At 40.7% G+C, this 22,697-nt stretch overlaps 1 protein-coding gene across 1 annotated transcript in view; it reads left to right on the forward strand.

Moving 5' to 3' along the window:
- The window catches only part of SEMA4G (semaphorin 4G), a 141,755-nt gene that overhangs the window by 102,552 nt on the left and 16,506 nt on the right, over positions 1-22,697 (forward strand). Inside the window, exons 9-12 of the mRNA XM_063435029.1 lie at positions 5,808-5,971; positions 13,107-13,251; positions 15,171-15,393; positions 16,681-16,796. Of these exons, the coding sequence (XP_063291099.1) occupies positions 5,808-5,971; positions 13,107-13,251; positions 15,171-15,393; positions 16,681-16,796 (648 nt within the window). The remainder of the gene's footprint in view (positions 1-5,807; positions 5,972-13,106; positions 13,252-15,170; positions 15,394-16,680; positions 16,797-22,697) is intronic.

Consider the following 22,697-nt stretch of genomic DNA (forward strand, 5'->3'; position numbering starts at 1 on the left):
TCTAAACATCTAATTGAGGCGAATTATAAAGCGATTCGTACATTTCGGTTCTGCAAGCGGCAATTTGGTGTTTAGTGAAGAAATCCCAGTGTGTTTGACACAATAATTGTTTAGTTATTGTATGACAGCAACATATAACGCGCTTCCTTGTTTAACTTTACATCAGCTGTGGAGGCTGAACATCCGCCATTTTATTGGAGTCCGTGCATTTTATGTTTCACGTAGCCAATATCCGACAAAGGATTTTGAGAGAATTTATCATCCGTAAATAAAATATATCTTAGACATGGTGTTAACTGGGTTTTATGATTTTGTTTATTATAATTTTAGAACATATCATAAAAAGATTATTTTTGGCATCCCCAAGTGGGTGGGGCTATATTGTTAACCCCTCCCCCTTCAAAAACATGTCCACGTCGTCGGGCCTCCCAATTTCACCAGGTAACGTCACTTACTTCCTACAGTGCCAACTTTGACAACAAAAAACTTTAAAAACTACAGTGCCATCTTTGAGCCCAACTCCCCAGTGCCATCTCTATCCCAGTACAGATCCCTAGTGCCATCTTAGGGGCTGTAGTTAGGGGGGTTAGTGGCTGTAGTAGGAGGGTTAGTGGCTGTAGTAGGAGGGTTAGTGGCTGTAGTAGGAGGGTTAGGGGCTGTAGTAGGAGATTTAGGGGCTGTAGTAGGAGGGTTAGGGGCTGTAGTAGGAGGGTTAGGGGCTGTAGTAGGAGGGTTAGGGGCTGTAGTAGGAGGGTTAGGGGCTGTAGTAGGAGGGTTAGGGGCTGTAGTAGGAGGGTTAGGGGCTGTAGTAGGAGGGTTAGGGGCTGTAGTAGGAGGGTTAGGGGCTGTAGTAGGAGGGTTAGGGGCTGTGGTAGGAGGGTTAGGGGCTGTAGGTAGGAGGGTTAGGGGCTGTAGGTAGGAGGGTTGGGGGCTGTAGGTAGGAGGGTTAGGGGCTGTAGGTAGGAGGGTTGGGGGCTGTAGGTAGGAGGGTTAGGGGCTGTAGGTAGGGGTTTAGGGGCTCTAGTAGGGGGGTTAGGGGCTCTAGTAGGGGGGTTAGGGGCTCTAGTAGGGGGGTTAGGGATTGTAGTAGGGGGGTTAGTGGCTGTAGGTAGGGGGGTTAGTAGCTGTAGTATTTGGGTTAGGGGTTGTAGTAGAGGGGTTGTTGTAGGGGGGTTATTGGCTGTAGTTAGGGGGGTTGGTGCAGCCGCCCAAGATCGCTCCTGATATTATGCAGTTTTATGTAAAGGAAAACCCTTTAATGTGAATTTGCATGCAAGCTTTCCAGTTTTGAAGTAGATCTTAATTGTCAGCTCTTTGGGGAAGGATTAATTAAAACTGTTAATTTTAATAATTGTTACATTGAGACTATCAGACAAGATTTTGGTATGATTTATTTATTTATGTTCTGCCTTCTGAATGTTATTTTATTATTTGCTCTATAACTTTGCATAATGATACAGAAAATGTATTTTTTTATTTTTTTATTTATTTAAAAGCAGCCTTATAGCTAACAGTTATATTTATATAGAAGGCCTTTATAAGCCATTGGAGTATACTTTGTGGAAGTGCTCTTCATCGTGTGGTTACAAGCCATCAGACAGAATGTTTAACAGTCCAGACAGATGGTAAATAGTTTCACTTCTTATCAATTGATAAAACATTTCCTTCTGCTGAAATTATTTCACAATATAGGCCAGTTAAGGGAATTCTCTTTTATAATGAACGTTCCGTGTTCTGGTCGGATGACTAGATGGATATATGTACGTGACATTTCTTTACGATAGACATTTTCATTTTCTTAAAAGCCACCAAACATATGCACATTATATTGTGGTTATTAATTATGTATTATGCCCAATTTACAATGTATGTGTGTGTATATATATATATATATAATATTTTTTATTATTATTATTTTTTTTTTATATTTATATATATATATATCACGTGCATGGACCTCCTTTTATATCACCCATTGTTTTCTTGACATTATATAATGTGCTTCGATAATTATGTTACTATATTTCACATTGCTTGAGACATAACAATAAGCACATACTGCCCAGTGGGTATCTACCATTGAGTCATTATTATTCTATGTCACCATTGTGTGCAGAGTTCAGGTGACAACATTGTCCTCTACATTGTGATGTTATGCATAAGGTTGAACTAGTAGGCTGTCACAGGTGTCGTACCCCAACTTACAGGAATGGTGAATCCCAGAAACAGAGATTCTCGTTTTGCTGGGACTTTGGAGTGGCCGAACTTAAAGGGGCACTATAGTCACCAAAACAACTTTAGCTTAACAAAGCAGTTTTTTTTTGTGTAGATCATGCCTCTAAGGAATCACTGCTCAATGCTCTGCCATATAGGAGTTAAATCATTTTATTTTCTATTTAGGTAGCACTATACACACCTACCCTGGCTGTTACTGGAACAGCCTGTGTGGAAAAAAATAGGTTTCATTTTTCAATCAGATGTAAAGTTTTTTAGAAGGTTTTATCTCCTGCTCTATAAATCGAACTTTAATTGCACACAGGCGGCTCCTACACGGTCTTGCAAGCTATTAACAGAACAGGAGATACAGAATTCTAAATTGTCTCGACCAGTTTTCAAAGCTCTAGAAAACTTAGAATCCAGGTGAGGGCGGAAACTTTAACTCAATAAGTCCCCTGGATTTCTCAGAATTTGGAAATGTAGTTTATGCAGCCGAAGGAACAGGACAATAACCAAAACGTTCATCAATTGTCCAGCAAGTTTGCTGTGTGTTTGTGTGTTTGTATATATTTGTGTGTCAGAATCCTTATCTTTTTGTCTAAGCCTTTTACTAGCTAATAGTTACTCCAAGCAAACGCAGTGGATCATCAAAGCAGCCAGCACTGGAGAAGGATTATCACATTTTGTTTGCCCTGGAACATACTAACAACTTTCTAAACTATTTCGACTTACCTTCGAGATGTTGTTTTTTTTGTTTTTTTTGAGGAATAGTAACACCCCTTGTCTTTTTTTCGTAGTTTTTTCTTTTCTCCTGTTGTTTCTCTCCTCTCGTCTCTTCCCTTCTCTCCTCTTTCTCTCTCTCTCTCTCTCTCTCTCTCTCTCTCTCTCTCTCTCTCTCTCCATTGCCCTGATGGACCTCTGTCTTGTATAAGTATGACCATATTTGGAATATATTTTTTTGCCATCAGGAAGTAACAAAACCAGCTGTCTGTCTGACAGCCATGGGGGTGTAACAAGGTATTATTATGATTATTATTATCGCCATTTATAAAGCACCAACAGATTCTGTAGCACTTTACAATATTATTAGAGGGGGGATTTAACTATAAATAGGGCAATTACAAGAAAAGGTAATTTATAAAAGTGCAATTTTCTAGTGAAATCTGCACTTTTTGCTAAATGAAAGATACTTATCATACATAAAGCACTTCAGCAAGCTAGAGTACTTTAGGACTCTGCAATGTTCATTTGATGTCAATCTATTCACAAGTAGAGATGTCCCGAACAGTTCGCCGGCGAACATATGCGATGTTCGGTCTGCCCCCTATTCGTCATGGAGGTGTGAGGGAGGGTCTGCTGCTGATTGGCTGGAATGTGTCTGCTGACTGTGAGGTACAGGGTCAAAGTTTACTCAATGATGACGAATAGGGGGCGGACCGAACATCGCATATGTTCGCCCGCCGCGGCGACCGCGAGCAAGCTATGTTCACCGGCGAACAGTTCCCGGCGAACTGTTCGGGACATCTCTATTCACAAGTCAGTCAAGGAGAATTGTTATTGGTATTATGGTTTTAAATCAGTTTGTCTCCATGAGATTAACACTACAAAGTAACCCTATCAGTGCTATGGCTGTGCAGTCTGTTGAATAGATTATTTCCCCCCCCCCCCCCCCCCCAACCTGTCGCTGAGTGCCACAATTTAGGAAGTAGAAAGTAGATTTAGAAAGTAGACTCCTTCAAAGATTTGTTTCTACGAACTTGGAGTCACCCTTATGAAACACAACTTTTTGTTACTTCACTCTGTCAAAATGTAATCTACACTAACCCCCACCGTCATGTGGAAGTCTTTGTAGATATTATCCAAGGGTAGATAATTTGGAGCAAAGGTATTTGCCACAATATCTGTGTCTACTTGTCTTCCAGATCTGATGATAAAAAGCCATTTCACAATCTCATTCCTAAGATATACAATTCTAGGATCTGGGAATGTGTTTGTCTTTTGCTCGCAAAGAATTCTGCTCTCTGAGCCAACAATGTGATGGAGAGAAACATTTATAAAATACTGAGAATATTTTATGTGCTACAATAAACTATGCACGGTTATTGATAATTGAAGCAATGTTGTATCACTTAGGTCATTGTGACCTTAAAATCGAAACCTTAGGTGTTTGTAATAGAGACTAAAGTTCAACTGCTCACGGTTAACTTTATTGGAGAATCCAGCAGTCTGTATGTGGCCGCTGGAAGACAGTGTTTTTAGGTAACTGTGTGTTCCGTGCCCCCACAACAGTGGTCCTCCGGGATAAGGTCACAACTGCCAACCCCCCTACCCCATTACACCAATGGGTGAAAAAAAGTGTATTCTGTTGCCACATTGAAAACACATGATGTTGGTAACAGGCCTCTCTGAAATTTCATAACTATGTTTTAAGTATTGTTTGATACACACTCTCCCTATTGGTACAATAACCCCCCCTTTACCTAAGTTATGGACTTTGAGTACCGTATTTTCTTTTTCCTGAGCATTAAGTTCCATATCAGAGTTATTCCTATAGACACCGTCAAGGGACTAGCCATCTGTAAGATATTGTAGACCACATCCACCGTGTTGGAATATTTTGAGTGTTCTCTTCTAAAACAGTTTGACGAGTCTCTGGCCTCTCCTGTTATCTTCAGCGAATTACTTTAACTAACGATGCAACTTCAGAGTTAACCAATAGGAAGGTGTTCCCCCTCCTTACTTTAAATTGCAAATATTCTATTTAGAGAAAATTCATTTGTTTCTTACACATCCTCCAGTTTACCATACAGCAACATCTTAAATCTTCCAACCCTGCTCCTCGTCCTCTTTTGAGTCATTACTGTACATTCAACATTTTCCTGGTAGGATAGACTGAAGGGATAACACGTCAAATTGTCATGTTGATCTGTGGCGTTCAAAGGGATCACAAATACTTCTTTGCCTCTATTTGCTGTTTTTGGAGAAGAAAAAAATACTTGAACATATTATATATATTTTGATGATCTACAGAATTTCAGAACATATATGGGTTTCCAGAATCCCCAAAATAAGGACTATTAGGGCCAACGTTGCTGGTTAGTTCTAGAGGGAGGTTAAAGATCTTAATATCGTTTCTCATGCACCAACGCATCCCCAAATCCCACGTACATTTCATCTTTCACAAATGATTTTACATTGACCCATATTTCCCACATGGCCAATACCAGTCAAACAGGATTATGCACTAAATGCTGAATTTGAGTGACTTCAATCCAAATGGCTTAGACTTAAATGGCTGAAAAGTAGCTGGAAAAATCCCCCCAACTTCTCATCAGATTGGGACACGTCTGACACTATTTACACCCACAGTGCACGTGTGCTGTTATTTGAAATGAGCTATATTAGTATACATGTATATGTGTGTGACTGTGTATGTATATGTAGAGGTACTCATGTATGTATATATAAATATAATATTTAGTAACTGTGATATAGGTGAACCATACAATAACAGGAAGAATTATGACTCTCTTCAAAATGAGCTTACAGACTAACACTTGGTCCTCAATGTATATATTTATTTTTTCCAGAGTGACATAGGAGGGAAGAAAATTTTGCAGAAGAAATGGACGTCATTCTTAAAAGCACGACTGGTCTGCTCGATGCCTTACTACGAAACATTAAAATCTGTCTACACCCTGGATCTAGGCAGCTGGGATACAACAATTTTCTATGGAGCTTTTGTGTTACAGTGGTAGGTGTTACAGCACACTGCGTTAGAGATGTACTAAGAACACAATAGGGAAGGTGTCCGTTTGTTTTATGTTGGCGCTATTATGCAGCGTTGTATCAGCGGCCTGCTTTGATTTTCTGTGTTCTGGAAAAAAAGAATCATCAAAAAAAGTACAGATCAAAAATAAAAAAACTGATCTTTTTATTTTTTATGTGAAAACCATAAAATATGGTAAGAGAGGATACCAATAAATCCAGGTTCCTTAGAGCTGCAGATATATTTTATTGTCCTAGAACTGAGGGAGAAATGTGCTTTAAAGAGCTTTCGGATTACAATTTAAACACTTTTTATTTTACGCCATTTGGTTGTTTTGTTTTGTTTTTTTTTATACCATGAAAGTCCAGTTTGTCAAAATTAGGGAGACGGCAGATGGTTTCTTTAGTTACAGGGATAACAGGAACGTTTCCTCGATCTTTACCCACTCAATGCGTATGTTTTCAGAATTTGTTTAAAGCTATTTCTATTCCTTACTACGGTTTGTTCTTGCATTGCACTGTGTCACAGTCGCGCCAGTCTTGGCTGCGGCAGTTTCTCGGCTTTACTTGTCCATCAATTCCACAAAGCAAAGGACCCATCCGGAGCAGTATGTCCTCCGTGTGTTAACCATTCTCTGTAAGTAATGAATCCTTATTTACTATCACATCGATACAATGAAGTCACTGTTTTTAAATTAGAGCGACAAGTGGCCTTTTGTCGGCCAGTGGACAGCACACATTTTACTTAGGTCTGTGCCCTCCTGAATAGACGCGTGCAGCCAAATCTAGTGAATGCAACTCCAGATCATTGCTTTTCTAAAAGCATGTCAGAATATTAAAGGGGCACTATACTCAGAAGAACAACTTTATCTTAATGAAGCAGTTTTGGTGTATAGATCATGGCCCTGCAGTCTCACTGCTGAATTCCCTGTAATTTAGGAGTTAATTCACTTTGTTTATACAACCCTAGTCACACCTCCCTGCATGTGACTTGCACAGCCTACCTAAACACTTCCTGTAAAGAGTCATATAATGTTTACACTTCCTTTATTTTAAATTTGTTTAACTTGGAATCTCTCATCTCCTGCTCTGTTAATAGATTGCTAGACCCTGTAGAAGCCTCCTGTATGTAATTTACAAACCAGGAGATAAAACATTTTAAAGTTAGTTACATTGGAATGAAAATGAAACCATTTTGTTTTCATGCAGGCTGTGTCAGTCTCAGCCAGGGGAAGTGTGGCTAGGCCTGCATAAACAGAAATAAAAGTGACTTAACTCTTAAATGGCAGTGAATTGAGCAGTAAAACTACAGAGGCACCATCTATATACCCAAACTGCTTCATAAAGCTAAAGTTATTTTGGTGACTATAGTGTCCCTTTAAGCTTATGGTGCAATGCTTGCTAAGTATACAAGAATAAGAAGTAATGGGGGACTGAAGTGGGAAGGAGGTCATTCCATAGTCTTGTAAGTCAGAGTTGGGGAGGAAGAGTCAGCCGTAGTTACTCTGTTTGCAAACTGCTTAGTCTCGGAAGATTTGGCTTCTTTGTGACCATCATAAATGCAATGTATTGTGCTGCATGCTGGGAGCTTTCAATCTGGAATCTTGTATACATTTTGTAACTTAATATATGAACACAAAATGTTACATAAACAGACAAGTCCAGATGTGTAACCAGTAGCAATAAATGTGATCTGTGTAATAGACATCAGATTACTAAAGCCAGAGAGATTTTTGATACAGTTTTTTTTTCCCCTCTCACAATGGGATTTATAGCTTTGTATACCTGGTCATCTTCCAGACCTTTATATGTGATATGATTGTGTCACACCTTTTGGGAAGTTATTTCAGTATATTGCTTTTTTTAATTTTTCTTTTAAGTTTCTGCAATATATAAAACTGACATTTAAAATGAAAGATTTGTGTAAATTGGCCGACTGGAGGATGTGCAGCATTTCGATTGAACTATAAGTGATGTAGTTAATAGCCGGTAATACCTGGACATGTTTAACTATGGCCAAGATTCTTGAATGTCTCTTTTTTTATGAGTATTCATTAATTTGTAACGTTTTGTTACTGTTCCTAAACATGTAAATCAATTAAAGAAATGTTCAGCACATTTATGTGTTTTGAGGTGTCCCCTGTAGGTCATTAAAATGTACCCCAAGTCTTTCTGAGAAGCTCAATGAGACTGTAATCGCACCTCCTCATCGGAATTACCAGTACAGGGGAGGGAGTTTGGGGAAGTTTCAGGTCAACTTCGTTGTAATAGGCTCTTGTGATAAAGGGAAATTGAGATTAGTTGACTTGACGTCAGGAAGGTCTTCTTAGGGGGCTTGGATTTAGGGTTAGGGGTTTTCAATGCTGTTTCATTAAGACACATTTTCTAATGAGAGAAGAGTATTGGGCAGCTGATTTATATTATAATATAATTAGGGTAACATTCTAAATAAAGAAATAATCTGGCACAAAAGTGGACTGAGGAAAAAAAACAGAGAGAGGTTAAAAGTTGAGATTGGAATATGGTGGGTTGACATGTTTGTTGGACATATTGGGCATTGTCTAGGCAGAAGAGGTGGAAGGTAGAAGGCTACCTGGAGAAGAGGACTGGCTAGAAAGATTAATAAAGACTAAAGTGTAGACTTATTTTAACCTTAGGGTGAAATACATTTCTGTTTGGAAGAATTTTGATGAATTATCCAAAACTAGCTGAAACTGAAGGCCACCTGTTGAGATCATCTTGGGTATATCTGTTACTGCCAGCCGCTGGCACAGAATTAAGCAAACAAGTCTTTCTTTTTCTTTTCGCCTGAATAAGAGCTGTCGCTGTTAACAGATGCACATAATTAGTGACTGAAAAAAAAAAGAAAAATTAAAATCTGTAAGGAACAGTTGCCAAGATAACGGAGACAGGAGCCAGTAGAGAATGGTGGCTGTTTGCAGATATCTGACATATTATCAAGTAAATATTGAAACTGAATTGATGTCTCTCTTCCCACTCTCAATCTACGTCTCCAATGTTCTCAGCCTGCCACAGATTCGGGTTGCTTAAACAGGCTTTCTTTTTTCTTCTTAAGGGTACATATTTTTACTGAAAGTGCCAGAGGGGTATTCCTTGATTCGCATGTATATATCTCCGAGATCCTGAGTTATACAGAATGTTAGAGAGATCAAGAGAAATAGACCAAAAGTAAAGGCAGATACCGAGAGACAGCGATGAATACTGCAGAATACCTGCACATCAGAAACGTGCACCTTCAGATTACGTATATACTCGAGTATATACGTTACTTTTTCTGTACAAAAAAATATTGAGTGAGCTGCAGTTCAGGTTAGAGGAGTTTGTGAGCATAGAAGCCAAAAGGATCGATCTGACCTCGCTAGAATTTTAGAGACGTACTGGATACCGCACTCACCAAGCAGACCAGGTGCTCTGAAACCAGGCTGGCCAGGCCTCCCTTCCAAGATATACAGAATAAATAATGGTTCAGACACTCAGGGATAACAAAAAATAGCTGCTTTATTGGGGCAAAAACAGTAATATTTCGACCCTACCGGGTCTTTATCAAGCCAGAATAAACAGGAGAAATCAGAGGTAAGGAAACAGATAAAGGACTAAGGGGAGAGGAGAAAGGGAATTATACGTTCTGCTTATCGGCTGGGGAATGCTGGGTAAATATAATGCGTTTCCCAAGAATACGGAGCTGAATATCCTGAACTATTTTCTCACGGATGCAGATATGATTAAATGTGACTGAAAAGAGTTCAAATAGAGAATACTTTCATTTGGACTAAACATCCAAAAGATTCTAGTGATCTTGGCTTTAAATGTCAGCCTGAGCCGTCCAAGGGATATGTAGATCGTTATTTAGGACATGTTATACAGCGTTAATCCATGCCTATATAAGAACTAAAGTTATACACAAGTAATATAATTGGACAAGGACCACTACGTAGATACAATATGATTTAGAATCTGCCAATCTGTTCCAAAGGGCCTAACTCTTACACTAGTAACCAGATTAAAATGGGGGGGAAAAACTGATTCATTGAATAGTCTCAAGGGATTTTGGAGTTTTTCATGGATGTTCAGTTATCAATGAATATTAAAATGGATATTCTGTTATAGGAATCAGAGATATTAAACCCTTTTTTTTTTGTCTTTTCATTTAAAATAGAATTCTTATAAAGAGTTCTAAATAATGTACTTAATTTGGGCTCCCGATCCTGTTGGGGTACTATATATACATTAATGGTGATGACATATCCCTTGCAATGAATATAGAACACTCCCAATCTCTTTCAATACAAGATATAATTCCCATAACATGTATTCTAACGAATATCTGAAATGGCAAGTTCAATGCTACAAGCTAGGCCTAAAAGTTACTTACCACTGCAAGCCTTAAGGGTCCATAACACACTGCCAGGGGTGAACCTCTACCCACCAGGGCTGGATTTTCACTCCTCGATGGCTAGAGCAGAGTGGAGATTGTGAGTCCTGCTAATGTAATTGACTTGTATAGTGATTAGAAGGTATTAAATTCAAACACTTTAACGTCCTTAATTGAATGTAATTATTCAAACATCAGAGTGGTGCAGTATAGCTTAGATACATACATTTGGAGGGTGTGGGTAGAAGGTGGCCAGGTGATGTACTGTAGTGACATTGGCGACAGTCCTTGGAACTAAATCCAAGCATTTTTCGTGTTTCTAAACCTATGGAAATCCTGGGCAACTTTCATTGTTAGAGAGACTGTCCTCTACAGTTCGTGTAATTCACAGCCAGCAAAATAACTGACTAAGGATTGTGGATGTTAGAATCCGGAATAACTGTAGGGTAGAAGGTTGACTATCCATCACCCAGTGGATGCCGTTGCTTCCAAGATCTATAATGACACAGAATGTGAAGTCTTCCTATTATCAGCAATAATTCCAATCAAGACTTTACTTAAAGCACATCCGCCTCGCTAATTTACACACTCTCCAACCATTTATAATTCATTAAACCATTATATATTCCATGGCCACTAGTATTATTAGTCTACATGTAGATTTGTGAATGGTTTGTGAAGTGGGCATCGAATTTGCTGCTGTGTTGACTGTTTGTTTCCATGATGGGCAGACAAAGATTGGGGAGATCTTGACAAGGATAGGGGAGATCTAGAGGGTAGACGAGGATAGGGGAGATCCCTGTGTCACCCCTTTTTCCTAACACTATTGTACAGCGTTTGCAGCATATTTTCCATTTAATATAATTATATGTGTTTGTACCGAACATACAACCTTCTGAAGGTGCAATAAAAGCTGTATGTTGTCTTTGTGGATGTACTCGGTTTTTCTACTTCCTCACTATTCATGTCACTAGACCATCCACAGCACAACATTAATGTCTGATGCATTTTGTTGCTACGTCTCTTTAAATTTATAACATATTTTTGTTTTAATTCCGTGTTTAAACGCTGTATATTGGAAATCAGGGCAGTTGTATTGCTAAAATACATTTGTTTGACTTTTTAGTCACGCACAGGTTGTCGTGTAAATATAAATGATTGTGTGCTCATGTTATGAGTTGCATATATAACTTTTAACGTGATACTTTCTGAGATTTTTTATTTTTTATATTCTACTGAGAGTTTTCTGACAGATTGTAAATTACTAAGAAATCTGGCAACAGGATATAGTAACATAGCAACAATAAGCCAAAAACAGGAGTAAAATAAGAAAAAGAAAGATGGGGGGGATCCAACAGAGTAGATTTACTTTCTAAAAGAAAACTCAATTTGATTTCTAATAAGGTAAGTGAAGTCAAATTATGGCCTCGGTGTAATACGCTTTTCAAATGGTTCAATGCTGTTAGAATAATATTCCAAATAATTTATCTAAACATTCCCGTAGACTTTAATGTGACGTCTGTAGACAAATCATTTAGAACGTTTTTGTAACAGTTGAATCATTTCGAAAGCTTGTTACATTGAGGCCTATGTTGGCAGCCAAACGGCAGCTCTGACTAATAAACAAATGGCAATGAAGTGAAAATCAAGCAGACGAGCTGTGACTATAGAATTTTTCCAAATCTACCATATTGGACCAAATTTTGCAATCTGCTTTTTAATGCGCTACCGTTCTTGGTTCCATGATTAAACCCTAATTTATTTTAGAATGTTTGAAAAGAAAGAGGTGTCCAGTGTCTCCCTCTGCTAAGTCTTTGTTCAAATTCATACAGAATGTTAAAGATTTCACAATGGATTGTTACCATTCCATTAATTTAAGGATGTTTTAGATCAGGGCGATGCCTAAAATGATTCATTTAAGTCACCGTGGAAGCCCAGGTTATCATCTCGCAATTTTGGTGTGGTACAATCCTACAGCAACCAGGCAGCTACAAGCAAGTGTGTAGATAAGATTTATAAAAAGAAAAAGAGGTATAAAAAAAATCTGAAAGATTTATCAATTTATTCCTTAAATTATTGGAATACACTTGCCAACAAAAGGTTTTGTACAAAATGAAAAATTCCTTAATCTAAATCGTAATCGAGCATCTTTTATGCATCACGCAGCAAAACCCTGTCTTGCGTCCCATCACATACATCAATGTCTCTTTAAGCTGCAAGTCCCAATGTAACGCTTTGTCAGCAGAAATCGAAAACCTTTGATACTATTCCTTTGAAACTATAATTACAGATTCGACATGAAACAATTCACAGACACGTGGTAGTTCGCATTGCTAATTACATGTAAAGTAAACAAACAAAAAACGCGTATCTGCATTTCTCCAAATATATATGATGAAATATGTTGAGGCTTTTGTGGAACCGGTTTATGCACCTTATTAAACAATATCACTAAATACAATGTATTAACCTGTAAAACAAAATATGTACAGAGGAAAAACGTACAGCTCACAATTTCCCAACTACTATTTGCATAATGCACTCGTTACCGGTCACTATTCATTTCTACATCATTCGTTAAAATGTCAGCAATTCATATAAGTGATGGGTTCTTCAACCTGTAAAGGCATAGCTTTTTTTACAGTTCCCAAGTAATTTGTACTATTCTAATATGTTTGTTACAGTAGATTTCTACAATTCTCAGATTGTTTTATGGGATTCTTTTCAGGAGGAATATGGAGGCATCTGCTATTTGCCAGTACAGCATATCAGATATTCAGATGGTCTTTGATGGTCCCTACATGGAATATCAAGATTCCTCACGGAAGTGGTCCAGATTCAATGGAGAAGTTCCAAAGCCAAGACCAGGCTCCGTAAGTGTTACAAATCTATACCTCCTTCTTTTCTAACCAGCATCGTCATAATCATACCACAAAGACCTAAATAAGTGGTTCACAATCATTTTTGGACCAAGGTACACTTCACTGAGAAGTAAATTCCCAAGACCTTCTTGTTTTACCTTCAGCCGCTTATTAATCTACTTTCCTAATACTTCCCTTACCTTTTGTGTCACTTGACCCCACTCCCTCTAGCATGTACGCTCATTGAGCAGGGCCCTCAACCCCTCTGTTTCTGTGCGCCAAACTTGTCTGGTTACAATTACACGTTTGTTAGTTTAGCCATTGTAAAGCGCTATGGAATTTGTTGGCGCTATATAAATATAATAATATTTAACTGGCAAATAAAATCACTATTTTAATTGAAAAAACCCCAAAAATTTTAAGAACTGCATTTAACCTATTACAGACGTGAAGTGAATGTGTTTGGGGCACCTTTTGAGATGACTTGAAGCACGCCAGTTGGAAACCACTGGTCTAGATGTCTTGTTCCTCTTGGATCTAGCACTTTCTGCTAAAAACATCCCAAACTGATAGTTGTTTTTTAGAGAGTGATTCAATCAATTGTTTGTGAAATTTTAAACTTGGGTTTCGGAGGTCTCTGAATTAGAGGGACATTCTTAAATAATGAAGTTCTCATTGGGATGGAAGCTTGGTGTGGGTGGATAGGTTTTGCTAATATAGGAAAAAAAGTGCACAAGAGAGAAATGCACAATATGTCTCTGAAAGGAAATTAAATTATTCCAACAAAAAATAGTGCTTTCTAAAACACAATTTTTGGTTAAAGTAACACTTGGGCTGCTGGTCTGCCCCTCCCCCAAACTTAAATAAGTTAATAAAAAAAAATGCTAAAACTTGCCTTGCTCTCCACTGCTGAGGCCCAAGTTCTACTTCAGCCTATCTTCCACTCATCGAAAGGGTGAGAGGAGGTATTGAAGGTAGGACGGAGGTGGCATGGAGTAGGGGTTGTGCCACCATAGGCTGTCTTTGCACGCTGGCATCAGAAGCTAATTTTGCACAGAACTAACGTTGGCCACCTAGAACTCTAGTTACAGGTTGGCTAATGACACCCCTACGATACTAACTGAGGGGGAGTTACAGCTCGTCTGTAGCGGGGTTTATCTATGTATGTGCAGTATTTCAAAGTGAAATGTTGCACATACAGACCCCAGGCACTAGGACCACTTCAAATCACTGACATGGCCATGGTGCTTGGAGTAACCCTCAAAGTAAAATTTAAGGAACGATGAAGTATGTAAAATATAGCTCACTGGGAGAAAGGACATTTGGAGCAGAACTTTTAGTTCATTCATTTTACAAGATTGGTGACTAAGTATCTTTAGGTTGTCTTTGACTACAAATGAAAAAAACTGTAATCTCTTCTCCACTATAAGAAGATATTCCAGTTTTTCAATATTCATATCTTTGTTAAGGTGTATGTCTTCTGACCTAAGCAGAGTCTATGTGCAACTTAGACAGTCTAAGCAAAGTCGAGTCTATTTCGAAATTGAGCAGGCGTTTTTTACGTTTTATTTTGTTACCGGCTACTTGTAAATGCACTCAACATTTCATATTGGAATAAAAAAAAAACAACAACCTGCTATTACAAGTTTTTAAAAAAAATTTAATCAATCCTAGAGATTAGGGGTGAGTTTCAGGATAAACTGCGTACATTGTAAACTGGTTGCTCTCTGTTTTGTTTTTCACTAGTCTGTGGAATTTTATCTCTTATTTATATTTTACTCTTTATCTTAATGTAATTCATGGTTAACCAAATAAGGGCTGCCGTCAAAGTCTTTCAGATAGTATGGTTTTTGAGAATATTGTGATTATACATTATAAACATGATCTTTTTGAAAAGCCGTGCTATTTTATGTTTTGTTTTCCCTTCTCAGTGTATCACAGATGATTTCCGAATCTATGGATTTAACTCTTCCCAGGATCTACCAAACAACGTCTTGGACTTTGTCAAGCTTCACCCTCTGATGTACGAGAAGGTAAAGCCGGTTGGTGAGCAGCCTCTGCTGATGAAGAAGAATGTTCTCTACACCCGGATTGCAGTGGATCGGGTCACTGCTCTTGATAATAAACAATATGATGTCCTGTTCATTGGGACAGGTCTGTATTGCTCTGCTCTGTCTTCATTTTGTTAAATATCACATACTGGACCTTGATTCAAACTCATGAATTACTACATGTTAATACTTCCCAACGTTGGGAGACTTTTCATGGGGCGTTGCAAGTGACCCAACTTGCGTCACTGGTGAAATCCATAATGGGTATGGCCGCTCACTGATGCGTGTTTCAGCCTGATGTCAAGTACGCCAGGCAGACCAACAACCTCCTGGTGGACCCAAGACCATGCAGAAAGTGCTGCTGAAACGCTCTCTTCATGATCATAGTGCCCGCTGCTCTGTGCTAGCGTGTCTACTGATATGTTCTCATTGTGCTGCTCAGAGACAGTTCCCCGGTGTCTCACATCCATAACTAAATTGGGACAGCAGTACAGAACTCTGAAATTTGGTCTGTCCCGCTGAATGCAGAACAGTTGGAAACCTGCATCTTGGGTGTATGCAGGATTCCTCAGAACTCAGCTAGTCCCTTATTAATCTTTAGTAGTGTGTGTGTGTGTGTGGAACTGCACTCACTCCCATTAATCTGAGCCAGGGGGCTTGCTGAACCGGAATCAAAGACCTTTTGGGGGTTGCTGTTGTGGTTCCTAATAAAGTACCTGTCTTGAACCAAGGAGTGCCTGGACCTCTATTACTTTATTCTCTTATTAATGTCCATCTGATACATTGTCTACAAATTCCATATGATTAAAAATAATTAATAAGGAGTATTGCTGGCACTTTACCTATTATTACATGGGTTAATATGATTTTGGAAGGTTTTAAAGGTATAAAAACCTGTTTTATGATGCATGATTGTTTACTTTTCCATAATGATCCTTGTGTTAAATTAATGCCAAGTCCTCAAGTGCTATTTTTTAATTTCCCAACAGTGACAGTTTTTCCCTTTATTTTTTTTACGATAGAATTGCTAGTTGTATACATGAGTCTTACCTGCGCATTACCTCTCAACTAGCGAGCCAAGGTATAGTGCGCTAGGTGACAATAGATTCTTACATATTCCTTGTGCATTGGGTGGCAATGTTAATCAAATACATCATTTTACCACTTGTTACTGGTAATCTAAGGATTAGATATTAAGTTTAATGGAATTCTTTGCAATGCTGTCATCCTGTAACTTTGCTGTTGTTTTGATTCATTGTTTGCCTTATAGACCTTTCGTGCTAATGGGGAACTGCAACACTTTTTCGTAAAGGCAAAAAGTGCAAGTGATTCTTTCTTTTCTTTTCTTTATTTTTTTTAAGCTAAATAAAGTTTTGCCTTCATTCGACAGGTGATGGCTGGATTCACAAGGCTGTGGCTACTGACTCTGCTGTCTATATTATAGAAGAAATCCAAGTGTTTAAGTCTCCACAACCAGTGGAAAACCTGGTGATTTCCAAAACTCAGGTAAAAGCTTGTTATAAATACATTTATGTTGTTAAAAAAAAATACATTTACAGCTGTTTTGCTGTTCAGCTATAAAAATAAAAAATACAATTACTAATTGTTGAGATGATGCAATGAACAGACCTTGACACATGGTAAGAAAGCAGGAGGGCAAGAGGTGACATGGACGAGGAGAGGGTAGTACATTGGGAGAGGTGACATGGACGAGGAGAGGGTAGTACATTGGGAGAGGTGACATGGACGAGGAGAGGGTAGTACATTGGGAGAGGTGACATGGACGAGGAGAGGGTAGTACATTGGGAGAGGTGACATGGACGAGGAGAGGGTAGTACATTGGGAGAGGTGACATGGACGAGGAGAGGGTAGTACATTGGGAGAGGTGACATGGACGAGGAGAGGGTAGTACATTGGGAGAGGTGACATGGACGGGGAGAGGGTAGTACATTGGGAGAGGTGACATGGACGAGGAGAGGGTAGTACATTGGGAGAGGTGACATGGACGAGGAGAGGGTAGTACATTGGGAGAGGTGACATGGACGAGGAGAGGGTAGTACATTGGGAGAGGTGACATGGACGAGGAGAGGGTAGTACATTGGGAGAGGTGACATGGACGAGGAGAGGGTAGTACATTGGGAGAGGTGACATGGACGAGGAGAGGGTAGTACATTGGGAGAGGTGACATGGACGAGGAGAGGGTAGTACATTGGGAGAGGTGACATGGACGAGGAGAGGGTAGTACATTGGGAGAGGTGACATGGACGAGGAGAGGGTAGTACATTGGGAGAGGTGACATGGACGAGGAGAGGGTAGTACATTGGGAGAGGTGACATGGACGGGGAGAGGGTAGTACATTGGGAGAGGTGACATGGACGAGGAGAGGGTAGTACATTGGGAGAGGTGACATGGACGAGGAGAGGGTAGTACATTGGGAGAGGTGACATGGACGAGGAGAGGGTAGTACATTGGGAGAGGTGACATGGACGAGGAGAGGGTAGTACATTGGGAGAGGTGACATGGACGAGGAGAGGGTAGTACATTGGGAGAGGTGACATGGACGAGGAGAGGGTAGTACATTGGGAGAGGTGACATGGACGAGGAGAGGGTAGTACATTGGGAGAGGTGACATGGACGAGGAGAGGGTAGTACATTGGGAGAGGTGACATGGACGAGGAGAGGGTAGTACATTGGGAGAGGTGACATGGACGAGGAGAGGGTAGTACATTGGGAGAGGTGACATGGACGAGGAGAGGGTAGTACATTGGGAGAGGTGACATGGACGGGGAGAGGGTAGTACATTGGGAGAGGTGACATGGACGAGGAGAGGGTAGTACATTGGGAGAGGTGACATGGACGAGGAGAGGGTAGTACGTTGGGAGAGGTGACATGGACGAGGAGAGGGTAGTACATTGGGAGAGGTGACATGGACGAGGAGAGGGTAGTACATTGGGAGAGGTGACATGGACGAGGAGAGGGTAGTACATTGGGAGAGGTGACATGGACGAGGAGAGGGTAGTACATTGGGAGAGGTGACATGGACGAGGAGAGGGTAGTACATTGGGAGAGGTGACATGGACGAGGAGAGGGTAGTACATTGGGAGAGGTGACATGGACGGGGAGAGGGTAGTACATTGGGAGAGGTGACATGGACGAGGAGAGGGTAGTACATTGGGAGAGGTGACATGGACGAGGAGAGGGTAGTACATTGGGAGAGGTGACATGGACGAGGAGAGGGTAGTACATTGGGAGAGGTGACATGGACGAGGAGAGGGTAGTACATTGGGAGAGGTGACATGGACGAGGAGAGGGTAGTACATTGGGAGAGGTGACATGGACGAGGAGAGGGTAGTACATTGGGAGAGGTGACATGGACGAGGAGAGGGTAGTACATTGGGAGAGGTGACATGGACGAGGAGAGGGTAGTACATTGGGAGAGGTGACATGGACGAGGAGAGGGTAGTACATTGGGAGAGGTGACATGGACGAGGAGAGGGTAGTACATTGGGAGAGGTGACATGGACGAGGAGAGGGTAGTACATTGGGAGAGGTGACATGGACGAGGAGAGGGTAGTACATTGGGAGAGGTGACATGGACGAGGAGAGGGTAGTACATTGGGAGAGGTGACATGGACGAGGAGAGGGTAGTACATTGGGAGAGGTGACATGGACGAGGAGAGGGTAGTACATTGGGAGAGGTGACATGGACGAGGAGAGGGTAGTACATTGGGAGAGGTGACATGGACGAGGAGAGGGTAGTACATTGGGAGAGGTGACATGGACGAGGAGAGGGTAGTACATTGGGAGAGGTGACATGGACGAGGAGAGGGTAGTACATTGGGAGAGGTGACATGGACGAGGAGAGGGTAGTACATTGGGAGAGGTGACATGGACGAGGAGAGGGTAGTACATTGGGAGAGGTGACATGGACGAGGAGAGGGTAGTACATTGGGAGAGGTGACATGGACGGGGAGAGGGTAGTACATTGGGAGAGGTGACATGGACGAGGAGAGGATAGTACATTGGGAGAGGTGACATGGACGAGGAGAGGGTAGTACATTGGGAGAGGTGACATGGACGAGGAGAGGGTAGTACATTGGGAGAGGTGACATGGACGAGGAGAGGGTAGTACATTGGGAGAGGTGACATGGGAGAGGTGACATGGACGAGGAGAGGGTAGTACATTGGGAGAGGTGACATGGACGAGGAGAGGTAGTACACTGGGAGAGCTGACATGGACGAGGAGAGGGTAGTACATTGGGAGAGGTGACATGGACGAGGAGAGGGTAGTACATTGGGAGAGGTGACATGGACGAGGAGAGGGTAGTACATTGGGAGAGGTGACTTGGACGAGGAGAGGGTAGTACATTGGGAGAGGTGACATGGACGAGGAGAGGGTAGTACATTGGGAGAGGTGACATGGACGAGGAGAGGGTAGTACATTGGGAGAGGTGACATGGACGAGGAGAGGGTAGTACATTGGGAGAGGTGACATGGACGAGGAGAGGGTAGTACATTGGGAGAGGTGACATGGACGAGGAGAGGGTAGTACATTGGGAGGGATGACATGGACGAGGAGAGGGTAGTACATTGGGAGAGGTGACATGGACGAGAAGGGGCACAGCAACAATATACCATTGGGAAAGTGTCTTATTTAGGGTAAAAGTGATATTGAAAAGAGAAATAGGAGCATATATAAACACCTCTCCCCCCCCCCCCCCCAAAAAAAAATCTCTCACCCACATACATCCCTGCATTCATTCACTGACACATAAATACAGGTCTACCAACATTCATGCTTTCGGTGGGACGGTCACCATTTTGGAGACCCGTCCTGCCATCCGCATTTAGTTCCATGTGTCTTGTGTCTGTGATTTGATGTGCTCGTATTCTGTGCAGTGGGCACTAGGACCCTTCACTGTAAATATACCCCTGAATTAACATACACATTTTTAGTATAATCACCTATACAGATGCATACACAACAAACAAACACAGTCCTGCATTTACACACACTCACAGTCCATTCCATGAACAAGCAGTGTACCATAATAAAATGCTGGACATTTTGTGTGCATTTTGGGGTGTCTGGCTAACAGCACAGGAATGCTTGAACCCAGATAGCGTGTTATGTAAAACTCCCCCTTTGATTTATATAATTTAATATTGTACATCCCCTCTCTCCATACAATGTGTCGTCCTTGTGATAGCAGGTAATGAAAGGGTTTACTTTGGAGGGGGTTAGCCTGGTGTGTGTCATGCACTGACATTCTGTTTACATCTGCTTTGGCCACTTAAGCTCTTTCAGTTCAGTCGTGCTAGCGAGGATCTGTGACCATGTTTGGTTGGGAGGTTGGTTTCAATGCGATTATGAGATCTCATGGGAAAGCTGGGTGACCCTTTTCGTGTGACTTTAAAGGCCGATGACTTGCTTCTGGAAACTTGGATACGATTTGTTCCTGCACTCAGACTGATCTGTACTGGATCTTAAAATTTGACAGCTTTTAAGAAACATGTTCTATCGGTTCTATGTACGCCTTATCTAAAAAGTACAGCTTCAACTCTGGATTTTATTTTGTTGATTCAAGCATTCTTGGTTTCCCGGCTGTGTGTGCTGTCATCGCCCCCACTCTGTCCCCATTATACAAATATACAAAATGAAGCCCTGCGCTCAAACGCCCACTACTCCTGGGTGGCAGCAATGACTATAATACACATCAGCCCCAATACACGCAATAAAAACCCCAATGCACACTATCCTAAATCCCTGTGCACATTTAAATAACTGTTTTTTTTTTTTGTATCACTCCAATGGCCGTTTAAGTGTAAGCTCACCTGCCACGTCAAGGCAAAATCTCTTAGGTGAGTCCTACACTAACAACTCACCTTGCTGGTTTCTGCTAAAAGGTAAAATCTCTAATGAGCTAGAGAGGGGTATTTTCTAAACCCCTACACACACATGGGGCGGGGGTTGCACTGTAACATGGCTGTGTCCCCATTGTGTTCACTATAGAAAGAAATGTATTTCTTCTTATTATTATTATTATTAGCAATATGATTAGCAATTACCTGCAATAGGAAATACTAATTCCAAGTGCGCCGTGCACTAGTAATGATTGGTGGAGAGAGTGCATTATAGTCTGAGAAGATAGAAGATAGTCTGCTTATAAAACCCTTATTAAAACGTGCAGAACCATCAAAAAGAAATTAAACAATTATTAAACAAACAGCTGGGGGTACATGAAGCAACATGTTCCCAGAGCCCATAGTGTATGATGAAATCCATACTTTAAAAAAAAAAACTTTAACTTTTATCAAGCGAAACATGTGCTCTTGTCTAAAATTGTCTGAAATCTGCCGTAATTCAATTTGGAGAAACTAGCTATTTAGTGCTTTGCTTGAGGGGAGGTTGTAGTGATTGTTGCCAAGTGTGGGTTACAGCATCTGTCTCATTGTAACAGTTTTTACATGACTTTTATTCCCACATTTCGTTGTCCCCAGTATACGCAGCAAATCTGTCCTGTCCCTCGTCACGTACTGCTCCAGTGTCTTGTTACAAAGGCACACCATGTATTTTAGTTTTTCTGCTTTACATGACCCATGTCCCAGTACCTCCAGACCCATCGCATTATACGGGATACAGAGCTCATATCATCAAATTATTAATGCAGCGAGCAATGCCAATCCGAGCCTGCCAGTCATGGGGAGTGCCAAGAGGAGAGCAGTGTTTAATTACTTGATACCTGAGAACGTATGAAAATCTTCTGGATTTTAAATGTAACACCTACAGACACCATTAAAATCTGCAACAACTCTGTGTACAGCAATTAACGTGATTTAACTCTTTATTAGTGCTAAGGGAATGTTGAGGTAAAGGTTTTTGATCTCATCTTGGGAATGTAGTAGATGTATCAGATTAACCGCAATTTTTACTATAATGGATATGGGGCAAAGACCGTCATTAGATCTCTTGGTGGTAAAGAGGCTGCTGTGGTTTTCTGATCATGTGATGCATTCTCCTACAGTACAAATAGCCAAAGTAGTTATGGTGTTTTGAAGGTTCCTGTAATAGACGCAATACATTTTTTTCTTGGCTCTCATTTTAACTGCTTTCTTGGAGATGTTTATAGCAGAGAAATATTAGCTGCTATGTTTAATTCATGCTCACGTGGCATTATCCTTATTTAAAACTCACATTAGGCCTTCTATATATGTTAGGAAACAATCTTGTTGTGGAGTCTGCTTTATGTATCTGTCCAAATACTTGGCACAATCTCTGCAAATATTGATGGTTACTTGTTTTCTACGCCGTGCTGCGAAACCCGGGATAATTTATTATTTATCATTCAGCTCCTTTTCGTCTGAACGCGTTCGGTTTCCAAGAAACAGATCAGAAATAAAACGAAG

This window comes from Pelobates fuscus, chromosome 10 (assembly GCF_036172605.1).
Source record: "Pelobates fuscus isolate aPelFus1 chromosome 10, aPelFus1.pri, whole genome shotgun sequence".
NCBI lineage: Eukaryota > Metazoa > Chordata > Amphibia > Anura > Pelobatidae > Pelobates > Pelobates fuscus.